Source organism: Scomber scombrus, chromosome 7 (assembly GCF_963691925.1).
Source record: "Scomber scombrus chromosome 7, fScoSco1.1, whole genome shotgun sequence".
Classification (NCBI taxonomy): domain Eukaryota; kingdom Metazoa; phylum Chordata; class Actinopteri; order Scombriformes; family Scombridae; genus Scomber; species Scomber scombrus.
In genome coordinates this window covers 19,617,211-19,634,617 of record NC_084976.1, presented here as the reverse complement: position 1 = coordinate 19,634,617, position 17,407 = coordinate 19,617,211, and the positions used below count along the sequence as shown (strand labels likewise).

Genomic DNA, 17,407 nt, shown 5'->3' with positions numbered 1-17,407 from the left:
GAATAAAAGCAGAACAAAAGAAAAATCTACTTCACTGAATTTTCAGCTTTGTGAATGGTGAAAATGATAGACTAGTGATTATTTTGTGGAAGGAAGGCTCCTCTTGTGGTTTGATTCAAGGTTTGTGTTTTGACACAGTACTGACTTGAATACAAATAATACAAGTTAACATTCCTTCTCTCTCTCTCTCTCTCTCTCTCTATCTCTCTCTCTCTCTCTCTCTCTCTCTCTCTCTCTCTCTCTCTCTCTCTCTCTCTCTCTCTCTCTCTCTCTCTCTCTCTCTCTCTCTCTCTGTCTCTCTTCCTTTACTCTTCTCCCAGCGGCAGATGGCGTGCCGGTCCAGAAGGATGGGGAGCAGGTAAGTCTTCAGCGATCCCTCTGACTCACCCTTCCTCCAGACCTCTTCCGAAAGTGGACTGATTGCCACTCCACCTGAGGAACCAACATGGCTGCTGACTTAAAACCAGTTTCACAGGCAGCTACATGATGAGCTATTGCTTTTAGACGCAGCTCACCCTACTACTGTAGCTCTCTGTAACTCAAGATGCCAGTGCTTATGCTAGTAGATTAGTTAAGCGTCAATGTCAGTGGCTTAACTTCCACTACACCACTCTGCCCAAGATGGGGTCGCGTAGCTGGAAGAATGTATAATTGGCGGTTTTCGGTTGGCTCATTGCTGTCGCTATAATGTCTGTTGCTTGCTGTCCATTTGAAAGAGTCACTGCTCAGTGCTGCTTCAGAGCAAAACAGCAAAGGAATCACTCCCTATTTATACTCAACATTACTACATCCTCTCATCTCCTACTGCTATACTGATCCCCTGTTCTAAAGTGATCCATCTGAGACAGGACCTAGGAGAGGGAACCATTTTGGACTAAAATGTAGAGAACTCTTTTCCACCAAATGCACTGTGGACTGATTCCATCATTTATTTATGCATCGTGCCCCAGAATGCCCTTCGGAGGAAAAAACAGCCACAGCCACAAATACACACACACACACACACACACCATCAGTGTTGTCAGGGCTATTGGAAGGAACGTTGGAAAAGCTGCTTGAAGGGGCCCAGCTCTGCCACTCAAGTGTGTTAAATCTCTCATCACACCCACTCCTGTGGAGGGAGAGCAAGAAAGAGAGTGAGAGATGATCAGAGAGCCAGCGAAGGAGGAAGTCGGAGCAAAGAATAGACTTACAAGAAAAATAAGGAGTGAAAAAAAGCACCGGAAGAGGCTGATATTGATTAGTGAGCACTTGGCAGCAGCGGCAAGGAAAAACTCCCCTTTAAAGGGAAGAACCTCAAGCAAAACTGTGCTCTAGGTGTGCGGGTTAAGAGAAAAAGAGGGAGAGGAAAAGGGGAGAGAGACACAGAGAAGCACAACAACAACAATAATAACAATGAAACAACTGCCTGCAGCTACAGTCAGCAGGCGGTCTGCAACCGAAGGTCACCTGCGAGATGAGAAAGCACAACCCCCTGGGGAAGATGCCAAGTTAGAAACATGCATTAATGGGGCATGAATGCGCACAGATGGAGAGGGAAAGGAGGAGAGAGGAGCTCAGTGCATCATGGGAAGTCCTCCAGCAGCCTAGGGCTATAGCAGCATAACTAGAGGCTGATACAAGGCAAGCCTGAGCCGACCCGAACTATAAAGTTTATCAAACAAGAAAGTTTTCAGCCTGCCCTTAAATGTACAGAGTGTCTGCCTCCCGGACCCAAACTGGAAGATGGTTTCACAGGAGAGAAACTTAAAACTGAAAGCTCTGCTTACCGTTCTACTTACTGCTTACACATGAAAGCATGAGTAATAATAAAACAATAATATAATAAACAAAATAATATAGCATAATCCGTACTTTTACTTTTATTACCTTCAGTATGTTTAGCTATTTGAATAAAGGACTTTTATTTGTAATGGAGAATATTTCATATTTCTATTTTTACTTTAATAAATAGTTTGATAATTACGCTTACTGACTTTCTTGCCTCAATGGGAGATAAGATATTGAGCTATTGATCTGTATGGTAAATATGAAGCTGCACCCAGCAGCCCATTAACTTAGCTTAGTATAAAGACTGAAAACCTGGGGAAACACCTAGCCTGGCTCTGCCTAAAGAATAACTAAATCTGCCTACTAGCACCCCTAAAACTCTTTAACAGTTATTCTGTTTTAAATGAAAAACTACCTGCTCAGTATTAAACACAACATACAGACACAGTTTGCAACTAGCTGATACACATAGTCGAGCATTTAGCAGCTAAAAAAACACATTTATCTCAGGAGTTGGTAGTGACCAACTAAAGCTAAAAGAGAGCAAATATTGGACTTACATTCACCAAATAGCTTAAAACACGACTCCAAATGAAAGATAATGTTGCTCCATAAATGCTGGATGTGAAAATAAGCAACCGTTTGCTTATATGATAAAAAAAATCTTAAAAGTGATGATGTGTAAATGTTGTGTTCTCAATTTGTTTCTGTTGGCCCCAAGTGGCAAAAAATCAGTTATTGCAAGTTTACGTAAGGGATGTGAGTGCTTCTTCCACCATACAAATATTTACAAAAGAAAATCATGTTCGCCTTTGGGACAGGCTCGGGAATAAAATGAACTCTATTCTGTCGAGAAAAACACACATGGACAGGATATGTGTGATGTCAGGGAGAAGTGACATATTTTCAGTCTGTTGGATTGCTAATTTATGTTTGCTCAGCCTCAGCTGTGTGTTTATCGACAGGAAGGTGAAAACATTTCACCACAGCCAGTAGCCCACCAGTGTCCCCGGTCTAGTTAGTGTCAGTCCAGCTGATAGAGAGAAGCGGTGTGGCAGAAACTGCTTATCTCCTTTGTCCCCAGCATCTGTCTGTACATACACACACACACACACACACACACACACACACACACACACACACACACACACTGCAGACACTCCTCTTCCTCCTGTTAGCCTCAGTCCCTTGTCTGTCTGCAGCATCAGATACCATTCGACAGAGCACTGACATCATGGTCTCGCTCACACACACACACACATAGACACACACACACTATTTTCCCGCTAGCTTTCAGTGTTTTTGGCAGCACATGTAACTAGAGAGGAGATTCATTCATCTGTAGCGTATTCACTCTGCTATACATAACTACACAAATATCAACTGATCCCTGTTTAATCCCCTCCCTTCTCCCTGTCATTCTGGTCCTTGACTCTTGCCTTCTTCGTTCCTGGAAAATCCTGTGTATCTGTTTCCTCTCCCTTCTCTTAATTTCTTTATCTTCCTCTGCATGTCCAACGTGCAATCCCCACACCTCCTCCTCTACTTGTCTTCTCCCATCTCCCACCCATGCATGTCAATGTTCTCTCTGTCCTGTCACTCTCTTGCTCTTTCCCCATCCCTGTCTCCTCCTCTTTCTCTTCCTCAGCATGGACGTTCAGAATTTTCATGGGAAGGAATCAATGTAAGTGTTGTGACACCATTCCTTCAACTACTACTTTTCTTTCTCTACCTATTTGTTTCTTTCACCTGTTTTTCATTTAACTCACCCTTTAGTGATCAGCACCACCTCCCCTACCTCTCCCCACCCTCACGACCTCCTCCCTCTTTCACCTCAGCCTTACAGTCGATCTCTTTCGGTTTATTGTAGAGAGCACAATCAGAATCACTCACTGGTGCAGAATAAAACATGTACACAGTAACTTGGGATCAGGATTTGGGTAATGCAGATTTTCTCTTTTGTATTAACCCAACATCTCCATCACTTCTCTCCACTCACCCCTCTCTAACACACACTGTCTCAATGTCTTCGTGTGTCCTGGCACACCTCCCATACTATCCTTCTCTCCTTTTCCCCTTCCTCCATTCCTCTCTCTTTTATCCCTCTAGCTGTCAATGGAAGACACAACGTCGATCCTGCCTCGACTCAAGAGGAACTCAAACGCCTACGGCATCGGGGCTTTGGCTAAGTCTTCTCTGTCAGGTGTGTCAGGTGTGTGTCTGTGCTGTAACTGGTAAACTGACCCCATGTTGGCTCCATCCTTCGTGGGCACTGGAGTCAGCATGGTACCCAAAATGGGTTCCCCTGTATCACTTCCTCTCCACACTGTGATAACACTCGTCAATGGCTCTGTGTGAGTCATTGATGGAATGAATTCAGCCTGAAAACACAACACACACAGAGTGCATCATCATACAGCTTGTTGCTCTAAGAAAAGGTGAGTGGTGAGTGGGAAGTGTAGTTATTTTATGTTAAGTGGTTGTGAAATTGGTCTTTGTGGTGTCCTGAATAAGTGTTAGTTTGGATGTTCTGAACCATGTAAAGTGTTGTGTTGAACAGTTAAATGCAGTGTAGTGGAGTGTTTTCTTTCAGTGCAATGTGCTTGGTTAAATCCAGCTGTTTTGTGCAGTGCAGTTTATTTGAGTGCAGTTAAATGTATTTCGGTACAGTGCAGTGGAGTGCAGCTGCTGCACTGTGTGGGGTGGTACTGATTTGTCCCATAATGTATTCCTATAATTTATTCATAAATTTCATGTCCATGTGCCACCATCAGAGAGAATCCAACATCCAGGGATTTACAGTTTATGTTATCATGTGCTGGTCACATGAAATATGGAGGACAGCCATTATGCAGATTTCAGCTGGTATGAGCTCAGAAGCAGTAAAGGAATTTCTTTTTCTTTCTTTTTTTAAATGTGCGTTCGGCAGTGTTTGCATGAGTCACGTTTTAAGATAGGCAGCGAGGAGTAAGAGCGCAGTGTTATGCTTATGCAGCGCAGCTTAGCAGAGGTGTGAAAGCGATCATGTCAACAAGCCAACCTCTCATTACTCATGCCACACAGCCACCTCACCCCAATTAACCTCTTCCAATCCATGACTCGCCTTCATCAGACAAGACACATCCATTCCCTCCTCTCCTCCCCACAGTCTGTACATTAGACACATGAATGTCACCTCCACAACCTTTGTCATTTAGCTATTCTCGTAATCCATGTTCATGAGGATCCTCATTTAACTTTGAATAGTAGGATTCAACTGATATGGGATTTTTAATACTGCAAAAGCTGATATTTTATGACAGTATTCAATATTGAAAGAGTTTGACATTAATACGTCTGCAGAACTCACGTGTTAATCAGTTTTTATTTGGTCTCACCTAGAGCTGTAGGCCACTTATCAAAAACAAATGTAAAAAATTGGACATTACATAAAATTGTCATTTAAAAAACAAGAAATATTACTTAAAAATACATCAAAATTACAGGTGTATGAACCTTAGGATTTAGATCCAGTTCAAGTCAATTTCTATTTTTAAAATTGAATTCATCATATTTGAAGTAATAATTGAATACTTACCTCTACCAGCTGCAAAACCAGTTCATCCACATCCCACCACAGCTTCCATGACCAAACAGCAATGCCCACTTGATAATAACTAAAATCTATCTTATGTTTTCCCCTCCCTCTTTTCTTCTATTTGTCCATCCTCTGCTCCCAACACGTTATCCGGTCTCTTCTCCATCTGTCCTTTAATTTTTTTGTTCCTGAACTCCTTCTATCACTCATGTCACTCTCTCATCCATCACTTCCTCCTTAAATCACCCCCCCCCCCCCTCTGCCTTACTTTCCTCTCATTCTTTCACAAACACACTCTTGTTTTGACCATCCTCCCTCCTTCTGGTCCCTCCTTCTCCTGTCCCTTGTCTTTTCCCACCACCAGGGGTGTCCCGTACCATGAAGGAGAGAGTGACCAAGCCCACAGCCATGGCTCAGGGTCGTGTCGCCCACATGATTGAATGGCAAAACTGGGGCATGCAGACAGTGGGTGCAGGGGGCACCCCAATGCCACGCATCACCACCCAGGAGCGGGAAGAGGAGCGGCGGCTGGAGAACGACGCTTACAGTGACCTCAGTGATGGAGAGAAAGAGGCCCGTTTTGCGGCAGGTTGGGAAACACACACACAGACGAGGGCGGGTGCTCCACAGATCCTGTTAACTGTCATCAACAGAATAATGTGCTCATCGCCTCACATGCTGGGATTTATTCAGGTCCTCACAATAATCCTGGCTTGTCCTCTTTGTTTTGACCTCAGGTATCTTGCAACAGTTTGCGATCTCGCAGGCAACGCTCATGGCCTGGACATCAATGGACGGAGAGAGCCCACGGTCGGGTTCAAACCAGGGCAGTGTGGCTCATCTGAGCGACGTCAACCAGGAGAGCATCACCAGTCGAGGTAAAGAACTACAAACACGACAGCAACTAGTGCAACACAGCAACTAGTGCAACACAAGTAACTTGTGTTGCACAATTTACCAATCATTACATTGAGTTAAAGATTATGTAACGAGGAAAGGAAGGAAGCCAGGAAACCCCAGACCAAGGTTTTGAACATAAGGTCAAGCTGTTAAAGGAATAGGTCGACCTTTTTAGTAAATATGCTTCTTCACTTTCTTGACTAGATGAGATCAATATATCTGTCTGTTCAATTTGAAGCTACAGTCAGCAGACAGTTAGTTTAGCTTAGGCAACAAGGCAAAACAAGTATCTACCAGAACTACTAAAGCTCAGTAATTCATCCACAGAAAACTAACAAAAATCTATAATATTACAGTTTTTCTTCATTGCATGAGAACAAAAAATGCCACTATGCACACAATACTGAAAACCTGAAGCTCATGAATCAATAAGACTCCAGACTGCTGAACAATGAGCACAATCTTATTGCTGTCATTCAAACAGTAATTCTAAATCACATTTTTTCAAAAGTCTGAGCACAAAATCATTTTATGTGTGAGAGCATAAAAGAGGCTTGAGGTGACCTCAACTGTGTTGGGGGGGAAAGAGAGAGCAAGAGGAGGATTTTTATTTTTTATAGGCATTGTTTATAAATGTATCACACAATTGTATCACTGATGCTCTGCAAAAGATATTCGTATGATAGTTGTGTGTATCGTTTTGTGGGAAGAGGCATTTTTGAGAAGAGAGAACATGGTTTTGAGTACAATGTTTCATTTTACATGAGTATGAATCTTTTTCGGTTGTGAGTTTTAGAGTTTTGAGAAATTAAGCAACAATTTCAGAAAACGTATTTAAATGATTGGGAAGGCGCGCAGTTGGTCGAGTGGTTAAGAGCGCATGCCACATCTTCCCTCCCATGATTCACCCTCCCGTGATTTCCTGTCTCTCTACTGCTAATAAAGGTGTCTATGCCAGAAAAACATTTTTTTTTAAAATGATTGGAAAAACTATGGGCATAAGTTGCTGTTTTACAGGGAGTTATTTCTTGACCAAGAGTAGTGACTAGCCTACCTGAAGTCTTCACTGGTTGCCTGGAAACCTCATAATGACGACAAAGTTGCTGCACCCTGCAAAAGAAATATTTCAGCATAACTCCTTTTGAACTGCAACTTGTTGTTTGACTCTCCATTTTTTTAAGGATTAAACAAACAAGTCAAGAATATGTTCATTTATGAGCTTTAGAGCTGTTGGTGGTGGATTTTGATATCTTTGGACTGAGCCAGCTGTTTCTAGTCTTCATGCTAAGCTAGGCTAACAGGCTGCTAGCGGTATCCTCATATTTACTGTATGGATGATGTTCTCATCTGATTATAAAACATTGTATTTAATTTAATTAACACCATACTATAAGGACATTTTGCATACAGTTAATATAATATATATTTAGAAAACTGATGTATAGCCAACAAGCATTAAAACAGCCTTTACAAATGTTAGTATTTGTGTAGGCAAAGATAAGCAGCTTGTGGTATAGCATGTGTCACGTTGCTTAGTAATGTGAACATATCATTCCATCTCCTCTCTCTGGGCTGGAGGGTTAAGCTCATTAATTTTCACATTTTCCAACATCTCACACTGTGCGTTGTGTTGTAAGATAAACCTCCTTAAGGGTATGATGCTTCATTAATGCATTTGCATCAAATTATCTCATCATTTTTAAGATTACTAATATTTTAGGATGAAAATGTGTGGCTGTGTGTGTATACTCTTGAGCCCAGTTTATGTCCTCCTGATGGAAAGAGAAATTGCACAAAGTCAAGGCTGCATTATATGGTTTGACACAAGTGATGAATCAACAGTTTAAGGTGTGCCAGCGTTCAAACTGTATTCAGTACATCATGGAGAGTTTCTGTCATAACACTGATCCAGCCAGTGTGGAGATTTTTCTGCTGAGTGTTTTGGTTTAGCTCTAAGACAAACATACTTCCTCTGTTCAGCAGGAAAGATCAAATCCAAAATTCAATCCAAATCTGATTGAGTCTGCTATACTTAAAACGTCTCTTAATTGTGTGATAACAGTTGAAACCAGATTACCTAAACACAATTAAAGGTTACTTTTTAAACCTTACAATGGTATCAGCATCGTCACAGGCTGAATTGCTGGTCATTAGGGGCTGGATGTTAAGCAGTTTACCCTATAATTATGCTGGAATAAAATGCTTTTGTTTGTTTTTCATTTTGTAACAGCAAAGCTATTAGCATCAGGATTTCCTTTACTTTTAAAGTTCTTGACATTATAAGATGATTCAGTCTATTGTGCTCTTTGCCATTGGAACTTGATCAAAACTATCATATCTTCTTCCTGTTACAAGCTGCTGTCTTTTTCATTTTTTTACAGATCAGATATTGCATCACTCCTCAGCAGAGGTGTGGCCTCATACATATGTCTCCCAGGGACACTACTGCCTCTCCTCCTCTGATGCCTGGGAGCCGATCAACAATGATCCCTCCGGTGTAGCGTCTCCCCCTGCTGGCTCTTACCTTATGGGGAATGATGGGTATGATGGGCAGGCAGCAGCGCACTTCCTGTCGCAGCAACAGCAGCAGCAGCAGCAGCAGTTCACTCTCCAGCAGCAGAATCAACTTCAACAGCTGCAGCAGATCCAACAGATCCAGCACTACCAGCAACAGCAGCTCCTGCAGTATCAGCAACAGCAGGTGCAAAGATGGGGTTGAGATTTGGTCTGTGAGCACATGTATTGTTCGCTCCATTGTAACAATGCATAAAGCTCGAGAACCTGAGCAATCACTATGATCAGGAGGGTAATTTCACAGCAGAGACAGGTAGTGCCAAAATATTGTCAGTGTCAGGTAGAAACCTTTTAGTTCCAGGTTCATGTTCCATTCAAGCTTCAACTTTGATTCAAGGTTTACATGGTCCTCTATATCTTCAGAAATCTTTGTAATGCTTGTATGAAAGAGTTTCAAAACCAACTAGATAAGACATAAGACATGTCGTAAAACAACTGGGATATTTTAAGCAACTCTTTGTTTTATGAGTCTCCCGCTTTCCTGAAATTTCTTAGTGAGGATGTGATATAACTGTTAATTAATGAGAATGTTTCTGGAAAAGAATATAGTAGTTTGGTATTAATTATAAAAAAAATGTTCCAAGTGTTCTATTGGTAAACATTTAATCAATTGCTATTATAACCTAAAAAAACCTCTTAGTACAGCCACAGCAAGTAAGCTCAATGTGCTCAAATGTAAAATTTGTCAGAAAAGTATACAACTGAACACAGAGTAAAGAGAGAGTAAAGTTTATAATAATAGAGGAATAATGAATTAATATTTACTCAGGTGAGTGTCAGTGAAGTATTACTTTTCTAGTAATAACTGCTCATAAACTCAGCAGAACTGACTGAATTCAAAATTACTTTCTCAGTTACGTGCATCCAAGAGAAGCATTTGTTTTAGCTTTAAACAGCATCAGTCTCATGTATTTATCAAAAAGCTGTTTATCTCTTCATGTACAAACAAAAGTCGTATTGATCAGAGTCAAAGTCAGCAAATGTCCACTTGATAATCTATTCCTTTCCTGGACTACGTTCTTGGCTGCCAACACCAGTCTTTGTGTATTATTACAAACTGCTTGACATTGTGGTTAAAGGTTACAGACAAGCAACAGATGTCTGGCCTTCCTCTAACTCTTCCTCCTCACCCTCACTTCTTCTGATAACAGTCTCATCTTTCTGTTTCCAGTCGCTGGAGCACAGGCTGCACAGTGCCAACCACTCTTTGCAAGCGACACCCAACAGCACCATCCACAGTTTGGTCCATCAGGTTCACCCACCGTTGGTTGATCTATGGAACACTGGGCAGATGGAGGCCTATCAGACGGAGGCAGGAGGCTTCATGGGTGTGGCAGCAGTAGTGGAGCCGAGTCTCTGTGTTCCCTCTGGAGACGAGATGATAGGAACAGAACACTCTCCACTGCTAGAGCAACAGGAGGACGAGGAGGTCAAGGTGAGGGTTAGATTACAAAAAATTTACATCTTCAGTGATTAAAGGACGAGTTCACAATTTTTCAGGTGTGTCTTAATACAATAGTCAGGACCCCAAATGAATATTGAAATATGTTTTTCTTGCCATAATCATTCCTCCTGTTCATACTGGCTTTATAATGCTCTTATAGTGTAAGTGGTGGGGGCCAAAATCCATAAGCATCCTGTGCAAAACTGTATTTAAAAGTTTATCTGATGCTAATATGAAGCTTCACCTGTCTAAATTAGTCAAATTAAGTGGATATCTTTCAGCATTACACTGTTTTCATTGGTGTTCTTCTACCGTACCTCATATTCACTTTCAATGCATTTTTGCACAAAATTACTGTGTGGACACATTGTGGATTTTGACCCCCACCACTTATATTAAAAGCAGGATGTGGCTGTGGCTCAGGAGGTAGACTGGGTTGTCCACTTATCAAGATTGGGTGTTCAATCCCTGGCTCCTCAAGTCTGTATGTTGAAATGTCCTTGGGCAAGATACTGAACCCTTAACTGTTCCTGATGACTGTGCCAGTGGTGAGTAACTGTGTGTATTAGATTAGATCCTGATGGGCAGGTTGGCATCTTGCATGGCAGCAGCTTCAGATATCAGCGTACGAATGGATGAAAGTTGACATGTATTGTAAAGCGCTTCGAGTGGCCAGAAGACAAGAGAGGTGTTTTAACTATACAGTCCAATAACCATTTGAAGTGAATCTTTTAATAGCCACTATGAGCAGGAGGAATGATTACAGCTTCTTTCAGTGTTCATATGAGCACCTGACTGTTGTTGTAAGACAGACTTGAAAATTTGTGAACGTATCATTTAATATTTAACCTGTAAAGTGAAGATGAACCACTTACATGATTCTACTGATTGTATTCCATTAACTGCACATCATGTTTCATTTACATTACTTATTCTCCAAATCATCCTTTAAGTTTTAAAGATTAATTTCCAGCCATGTAAGCAGCTATAGTCGGGTTTCAATGTCTGCCAGTGTGGTAAGAACGACTGCTGAATCTAAAGTTATAATTAAGTAATTTATAAAGTAATAATACCAAACATTCTCTGTACCCACATTCATATTTTTGTGTTTTGGACTGTCACTTGGACAAAACAAGCCATTTAAAAACATTGCTGTGTGCTCTGGGAATTTGTGGCGGGCATTCTTCTTTATTTTATGACTCAGATATCTTCAATGTTTAAACTTCCTGAACCCACCAACAAGAAACAGCTTTTAAGAACGTCCCTGCTCACAACTACTATACATCACCACGTGACAATGATTTCACTGAAGGAGACGAATAAAAAAACAATATGAGCCAACAAATATTGAATGTGATGCAGCTGTCAAAACAATCTCACCACAAGGTCACTTTTTTGCCGAATGAGGTCAAGAATGAACTTTAAATGTCAAGTTTAAGACAAAGCAGATGAGATGTCCTTGACGTGTTCCTACTGAGCAAACTCCATCTGCTTAGGAAGATTGTGTGATATAAACAAAGGCTCCAGAGCAGCTACAAAATGGACCTCATGGTGAGATTGTTTTGACAAAGTCTATCTCGGCTGATAGTCGTGTGTGTCCTAGTTGACCTTCACACATGGATATCAGTTGATAAACAGAGGACAGCTGGCAGTATTGTAAATAATATCATATTTGTAGTTGATGGGATAAAATCTGCAAAACCACCAGTATTGATCCTTCTGATGTTTTGGTGATTAATTAGCAGTTTATGGTGCAGTGCTAATGCTAAACAGCTACTGTGTGTGACCTGGGGTGACTGAACCTGCTGTGTGTGTGTTTCTCTCCGTCTGTCCTGATCAGGAGGAAGAGGTGACACTCTGCTTGGAGCCAGAGATGGCCACGTTGACTCCGCCCACACAGCAAGGGTATGCCTCCGGTGGCAGTAGTCCAGGGCAACCGCCGTCAGAGCCGATCACAGAGCGGAAGGGCTCCGACGTCACCTCTGGCCTCGTTCAGATGCTAGAAGAGAGGGAAGAGGAGGAGGATGGGCCTGCCGCTTCCATGGCAACCAACTGAGTTCCTGGCTGTCAAGAGACTCCTTATAACAAACTGACCAGGGAGTCAGTGAGGAATGAACGTAATAATACAATATATATCTATTAATCTGTTCCTTTTCAGGTATCAAGAACACAGTTTTTTTGGTTGCGAGATGAAATGATGAGAAACAGATTTGAAAGTGGGACTCACACTGAGAGAAGAGCTGATGCAACAAAGGACACCTATTTCTTTCTAAGCCTTACACCCCAAAGGTAAATGAAGAGAAGAGAGTGGTGGAGGAAGAGGAAGAAGAGCGCCAACTGACCGTGACATTTCCGTCAGGGAAATTAAACCACTTTGAGATCAAGCGGAGGGGAAAGAAAACATGCATGCTTTTTATGAAGACAAGCAACTCGACCCTGTCATCATCTTATAATGGTAAAGAAAATCTAACATAATAAAACATTATAAGAATAATTTTGTAATAAAGAAAAAACAAAACAAACAAACAACAAAACTAAAATCTATGTATTAGTGTATGATAAGATATAATAGTTTTCCTTCAAGAGAACTACTCTGTTTACAGCTGTTACTCAACATATTAGTGTTTAATCAGAATTTCCCTGTTACATCAAACACACACAGTATACTTTCATAGTCTGAACAATAGCAACCCAAAAAACTTCACAAATGATTAAAGTAAGCTCAGAAAATATTGGTATTTCAGTGAAATGCAGTTTAACCCTCTAAAATATAATAAATACTAATAAATTCTTGTTTGATGTTGTGGCACCAGGATGCCTGAGGCACAACCCAGGGACAGGCCTGACCTGCTGACTACACACACTAAACACTGCACAGATAAGGATTGTACTGTACAATAGTGTGCTTCCTACTCTGTCTCTCTGTATGCATGTTTCTTCAGAGTACTATGGAGTACCTGTCCTATACAGCACTGTATAGACTTTGCACTGAACCATAGTATCCCAGGTGGGGCCTGTGGCGGGCTTGAGCGGCAAGATTCATGGCGCGAATGACGGAGAAATAAAGACAGAGCTGCATAAGCAAATCTCTTTTGCACTGATGCAATCCAACAGATCTGAGATTGTCTTTGGACTGTTGACGTTATCCGATTCCCACTCTGAAAGCTTTCAGCACCACCGACAACCAAAACCGAGCCACTTAACAACATGAACCCTCAGCTGCTTTTTCCATAGACATAGTCGTGATAAATTGAGGATGACAACCACTATTTGAATGTACTGGAAGACAGATGGCAGTACATGATCCGAGGCCGTTCTAAACATTGTTTTTTTGATGTCTCTCCGCGGCCCACATGGGAGAGAATCTAACACTTTCTTAAGAAACAAAGATAAACAAGGGATTTTGTGGGAGGGGAGCTGTTGAAAATGGATTCACTGCTGGCTCACCTAGACCACACACATCACACACACACACACACACACACACACACACACACACACACACACACACACACACACACACACACACACACACACACACACACACACATTCACACATTCACACACATCACACACATCACACACACACACACACACACACACACACATGCATACACACACATAAAAACACATGAATATCTGAATTGTAACCAGCAATAGGCAGAGAGAACACTGGATTCCCAACAGACCAGTGTCAGTTCTGTCGTATAGATGTAAATAGTCTGAGTATATAAAAATTGATTCTCACTCACAGTCACAACTGTTGTAGTACAGTATGATTTGTTTATTTTTTTACACCTCTTGGTCCCACTTTATTTTGGGATTGCTCTCAACTGCTCACAATTCAGGCCTGAATTTTATTTATTTTTTAAATGTGTAATACCACACAAAGAACAAGCAGAGATCAAAACAGAGGAATGTTTGTGTTGTAAATAGAGCGATCACTCTGAAACTGGAGGGTGGATCCGTGATTCGTGGGAAACAAATTCAGTAGGTGTGTAGGTTCATGGGGGTGGGGGGGGGGGGGGGGGGGGTTGGTATTATAACCCGTGTGCCACTCAATCAGCCAATCAGGGAACAGAACAGAAGACTAGAACTGAACACTAGAGCTGAATAGATCGGTGTCTTCCTGCTCATCGTGATTACTGTGAAGCAGCTGCCTGGAGTGTGATAGTGATTATAATGATGTTTGAGGAAGCATGTTTACATTTTTTCTTTACTTCTTTTTTCTTCTTCTTTTGCCTGAGGAAGAGTGGGTGTTTGCCAGCGAGGAGGGGAGTTAAACAGAAACAGTGAAGAGAGACTTTCTGTGCATGATTCACTGACGAACTTTACAACAAAATACAACCACTGTTTTCATCTTTTCTCTGTTGGGGAGCAACTTCTTCTCTCACTTTTATGATTGTGTGAGAAACTTTTAAGATATATATATATATATAAAAAAAAACATGGTTTATTGACTTGAATGAATTTATTTATTGATTGATTGCTTCTTTATGCAATGTTGGGACAATGTTTATTTTTCTACTAACTTGTTGAAATCCCTTCCAGTATAAGTTAGAATAGGTGTCATGGTTGTAAAGCAGTCTTGTTTTGTTCTGGTTTTGAGCACTTTACACACAGAAAAAAACTACTTTGACACCTTGGTGAGAGATTAGAAACAGATAGTTTGGCAGCTCTCAAATATAAAGAATCATTTTATTTCACTTCAGGAGTCCCTGTTTAGTGACTCGTGCAGGTCATAAAAACAAAGTAAGAGGGCTCAAAACTGCAAACAGAATGTCTTTACACACTGGCACATATTCATTTATTTATTGAACTTGGTGGGGAGGAATAATGTGACAGCTTGTACAGTCTATAATTTCATGTGGGTACCAACCCCTCTGGGAGCAGTATCTTTTTCTTTTATGAGTCAGAGTCTCTCGGCTTTAAAGACGTAACATGGTTGAAGGATTATATCGCTTCATATTTGTTGATGGTAACAATTGCTAGACTTATTTGGGCTTAACAAAAAAAAAGAGTTATTAGTTCATAAGGAAACATGCATGGACTTGATGAAAAACCAGAAAAGACACTGCTTCGATTTGGGTTCTTTTATTGCTTTTTTCTTTTTTTGTTTTATCAAAATCTCAATGAATGAATAAACTAATAACAAGAAGCCAAATATATTTCTGTGGATGTTAAGGTTTACTGATCACGTCCTTGTTAACCGACTGGTTTGCAGCTGAGTTTCTCTTTTTGTATAATTCTACTGCCTTCTTCCAAGAGTTTCAGTAACTTGTCTGCAGGCATGACGCTCAAATCTGCTTCTGGACCTCTGCCTTTCTCCTTCTCTTTCTCTCTTTCTATCTGTTTGTATCTCTTCTGTGTATTTGTGTCTGTCTGTCAGTGTACAGTAAGTTGTCTGCTGTCTTGTTGGAAGAATCACTGCCTGAAAAAAAAAAAACCTGAAAAAGTTTTCAACCAAAGGGGATTTGAGGCAATCATACATATAATTTGGATGTGTGTGACAAAATCCCCCAAAAACGTAGAAAAAATTTAAAAAATACCGCTGTATAAAATGCTGTGTAAAATTGGATCGCTTCTGTAAAAGTCTGTATAGAATTGGATATATTTATTTGAACTGAGGCAGTGTGGCTGGTGAAACCAGCGTTCACTTGTAACACTCCCACCTATGCATGCTTGTTGGTTGGTTGTCACAGGATGGTTCTTCCAAGTGGTCCCCCGCTCCCTCCCCCCTTCTCCTCTTCTGTCAACAACTCTCAGTTTCTTCCCGTTTCTCTTCTGTTCCCCCTCTTTTTCCTGCACGACAGAACCTTTACACACCCCTCTGGCTCCTTTATCTGTCTCCTCTTCTTTTCCTCTGGTGGAGAAAGAGCAAATAAACAAACCAACAAATGGCATTTCTTGTGCATATGTGTGGATATCTCTACACGTTCACCCAGGGGCAAATTTAGTGATTTAAGGGCTTAAGAAAAATGCAGGCTTGCTTATTACCCTTAGTACCCTTTCTCTAACTGGGAATGTTGGTATCACCAGTGGGAGAAGAAGTACTCAAAACTGTTTTTTATGTAAAATGATTAACACCGCTAAGTAAAAATACTGCAAAAGTAAAAGTCCTGCATTCAAATGTTTACTTAAATTGAAGAGAGGTATGATTCAGTCCCTCTAGGATTTCATTTTTGTGACTATTGTATCCAAAAACATTTGATTTTGCAGCATCTTATGACATAACATGTCATTGCAGCATGTGAACATAAGTTACCACAACACAAAATGCTTGAATAGTTCCAAATCACAAGTGGTTTGTCGATTTGGCCATTTTATGCGGAAAAGTTGTGAGTAATTTGACAAAATTGCAAGCTCTTGAAAATGATTTCTTGAATTTGCAATAATTATTTTGAATTTCCTGGAGGGACCGACAATCAGCACAATATACTTCAATTTACTCAACATCTGTTAAAGGTAGAAGAAGAAGGTAGAAGTAGAACTAACAATTGCATATGTTTAAGTGCTTTAAGGGCATTTTGTAAGTTTTGTGCTACAGTGAGTTAGAACATAATTAGTAAGTAACATAATTCAATATTTTTCATATCTTAACAAAATAAATCTAAAGCTGTTTTAGGCCTTTTAGTTGGGGCCCCAGGCATTTCCCTACCTTACCTAACGTTAAAGTCCACCCTTGTCTTTCCCTCTAGAGCCATAACAAGTGTTATGTCTTTTTTTAAACCGCGTTTTAGCAGCAGCTGGTGTCTCTGGCCAACTCATTGGTGGTTGTCAGACAAAACAGCAATCACAGAGGACCTGGCAGCAGTGTAATCCAGCCTGTCGTGCTTTTTCAAAAACATTCCTCTCCAGTCAGTCCTTATCATGGATTTTATGCCAAGAGAATATTAATCATAAATTCTCAGAGACAAGCCTCCCCCAAAGGGTCTAACTGCTTATTTGTTCAGGCTCACAAAGGAATCAGAGACTGAAGCACTCTGTTGACCTTCACAGCACAAAAATGTCAAATGCTCCAAAGCTTTTTTCAAGCTTGTGTGCTGGAACACTTGATGAATGATTTTTAGTCATATTTGTCCACCACTCTAGTGCAGACTGATATCTCAATAACTATTGGACAGACTGCCATTAAATTGCCA

General features: G+C 40.8%; 1 protein-coding gene across 1 annotated transcript; it reads left to right on the top strand.

Annotated features, from left to right (window-relative positions):
* Window positions 1-3,885: 3,885 nt before the first annotated feature.
* On the top strand, window positions 3,886-13,163 carry fam131bb (family with sequence similarity 131 member Bb). Its single transcript, XM_062421838.1, has 6 exons — window positions 3,886-3,982; window positions 5,712-5,936; window positions 6,085-6,225; window positions 8,629-8,948; window positions 9,993-10,256; window positions 12,106-13,163. The coding sequence occupies exons 1-6, from the start codon at window positions 3,886-3,888 to the stop codon at window positions 12,319-12,321; spliced, it is 1,263 nt and encodes a 420-aa protein (XP_062277822.1). The 3' UTR covers window positions 12,322-13,163.
* The last annotated feature ends 4,244 nt before the right edge of the window (window positions 13,164-17,407 follow it).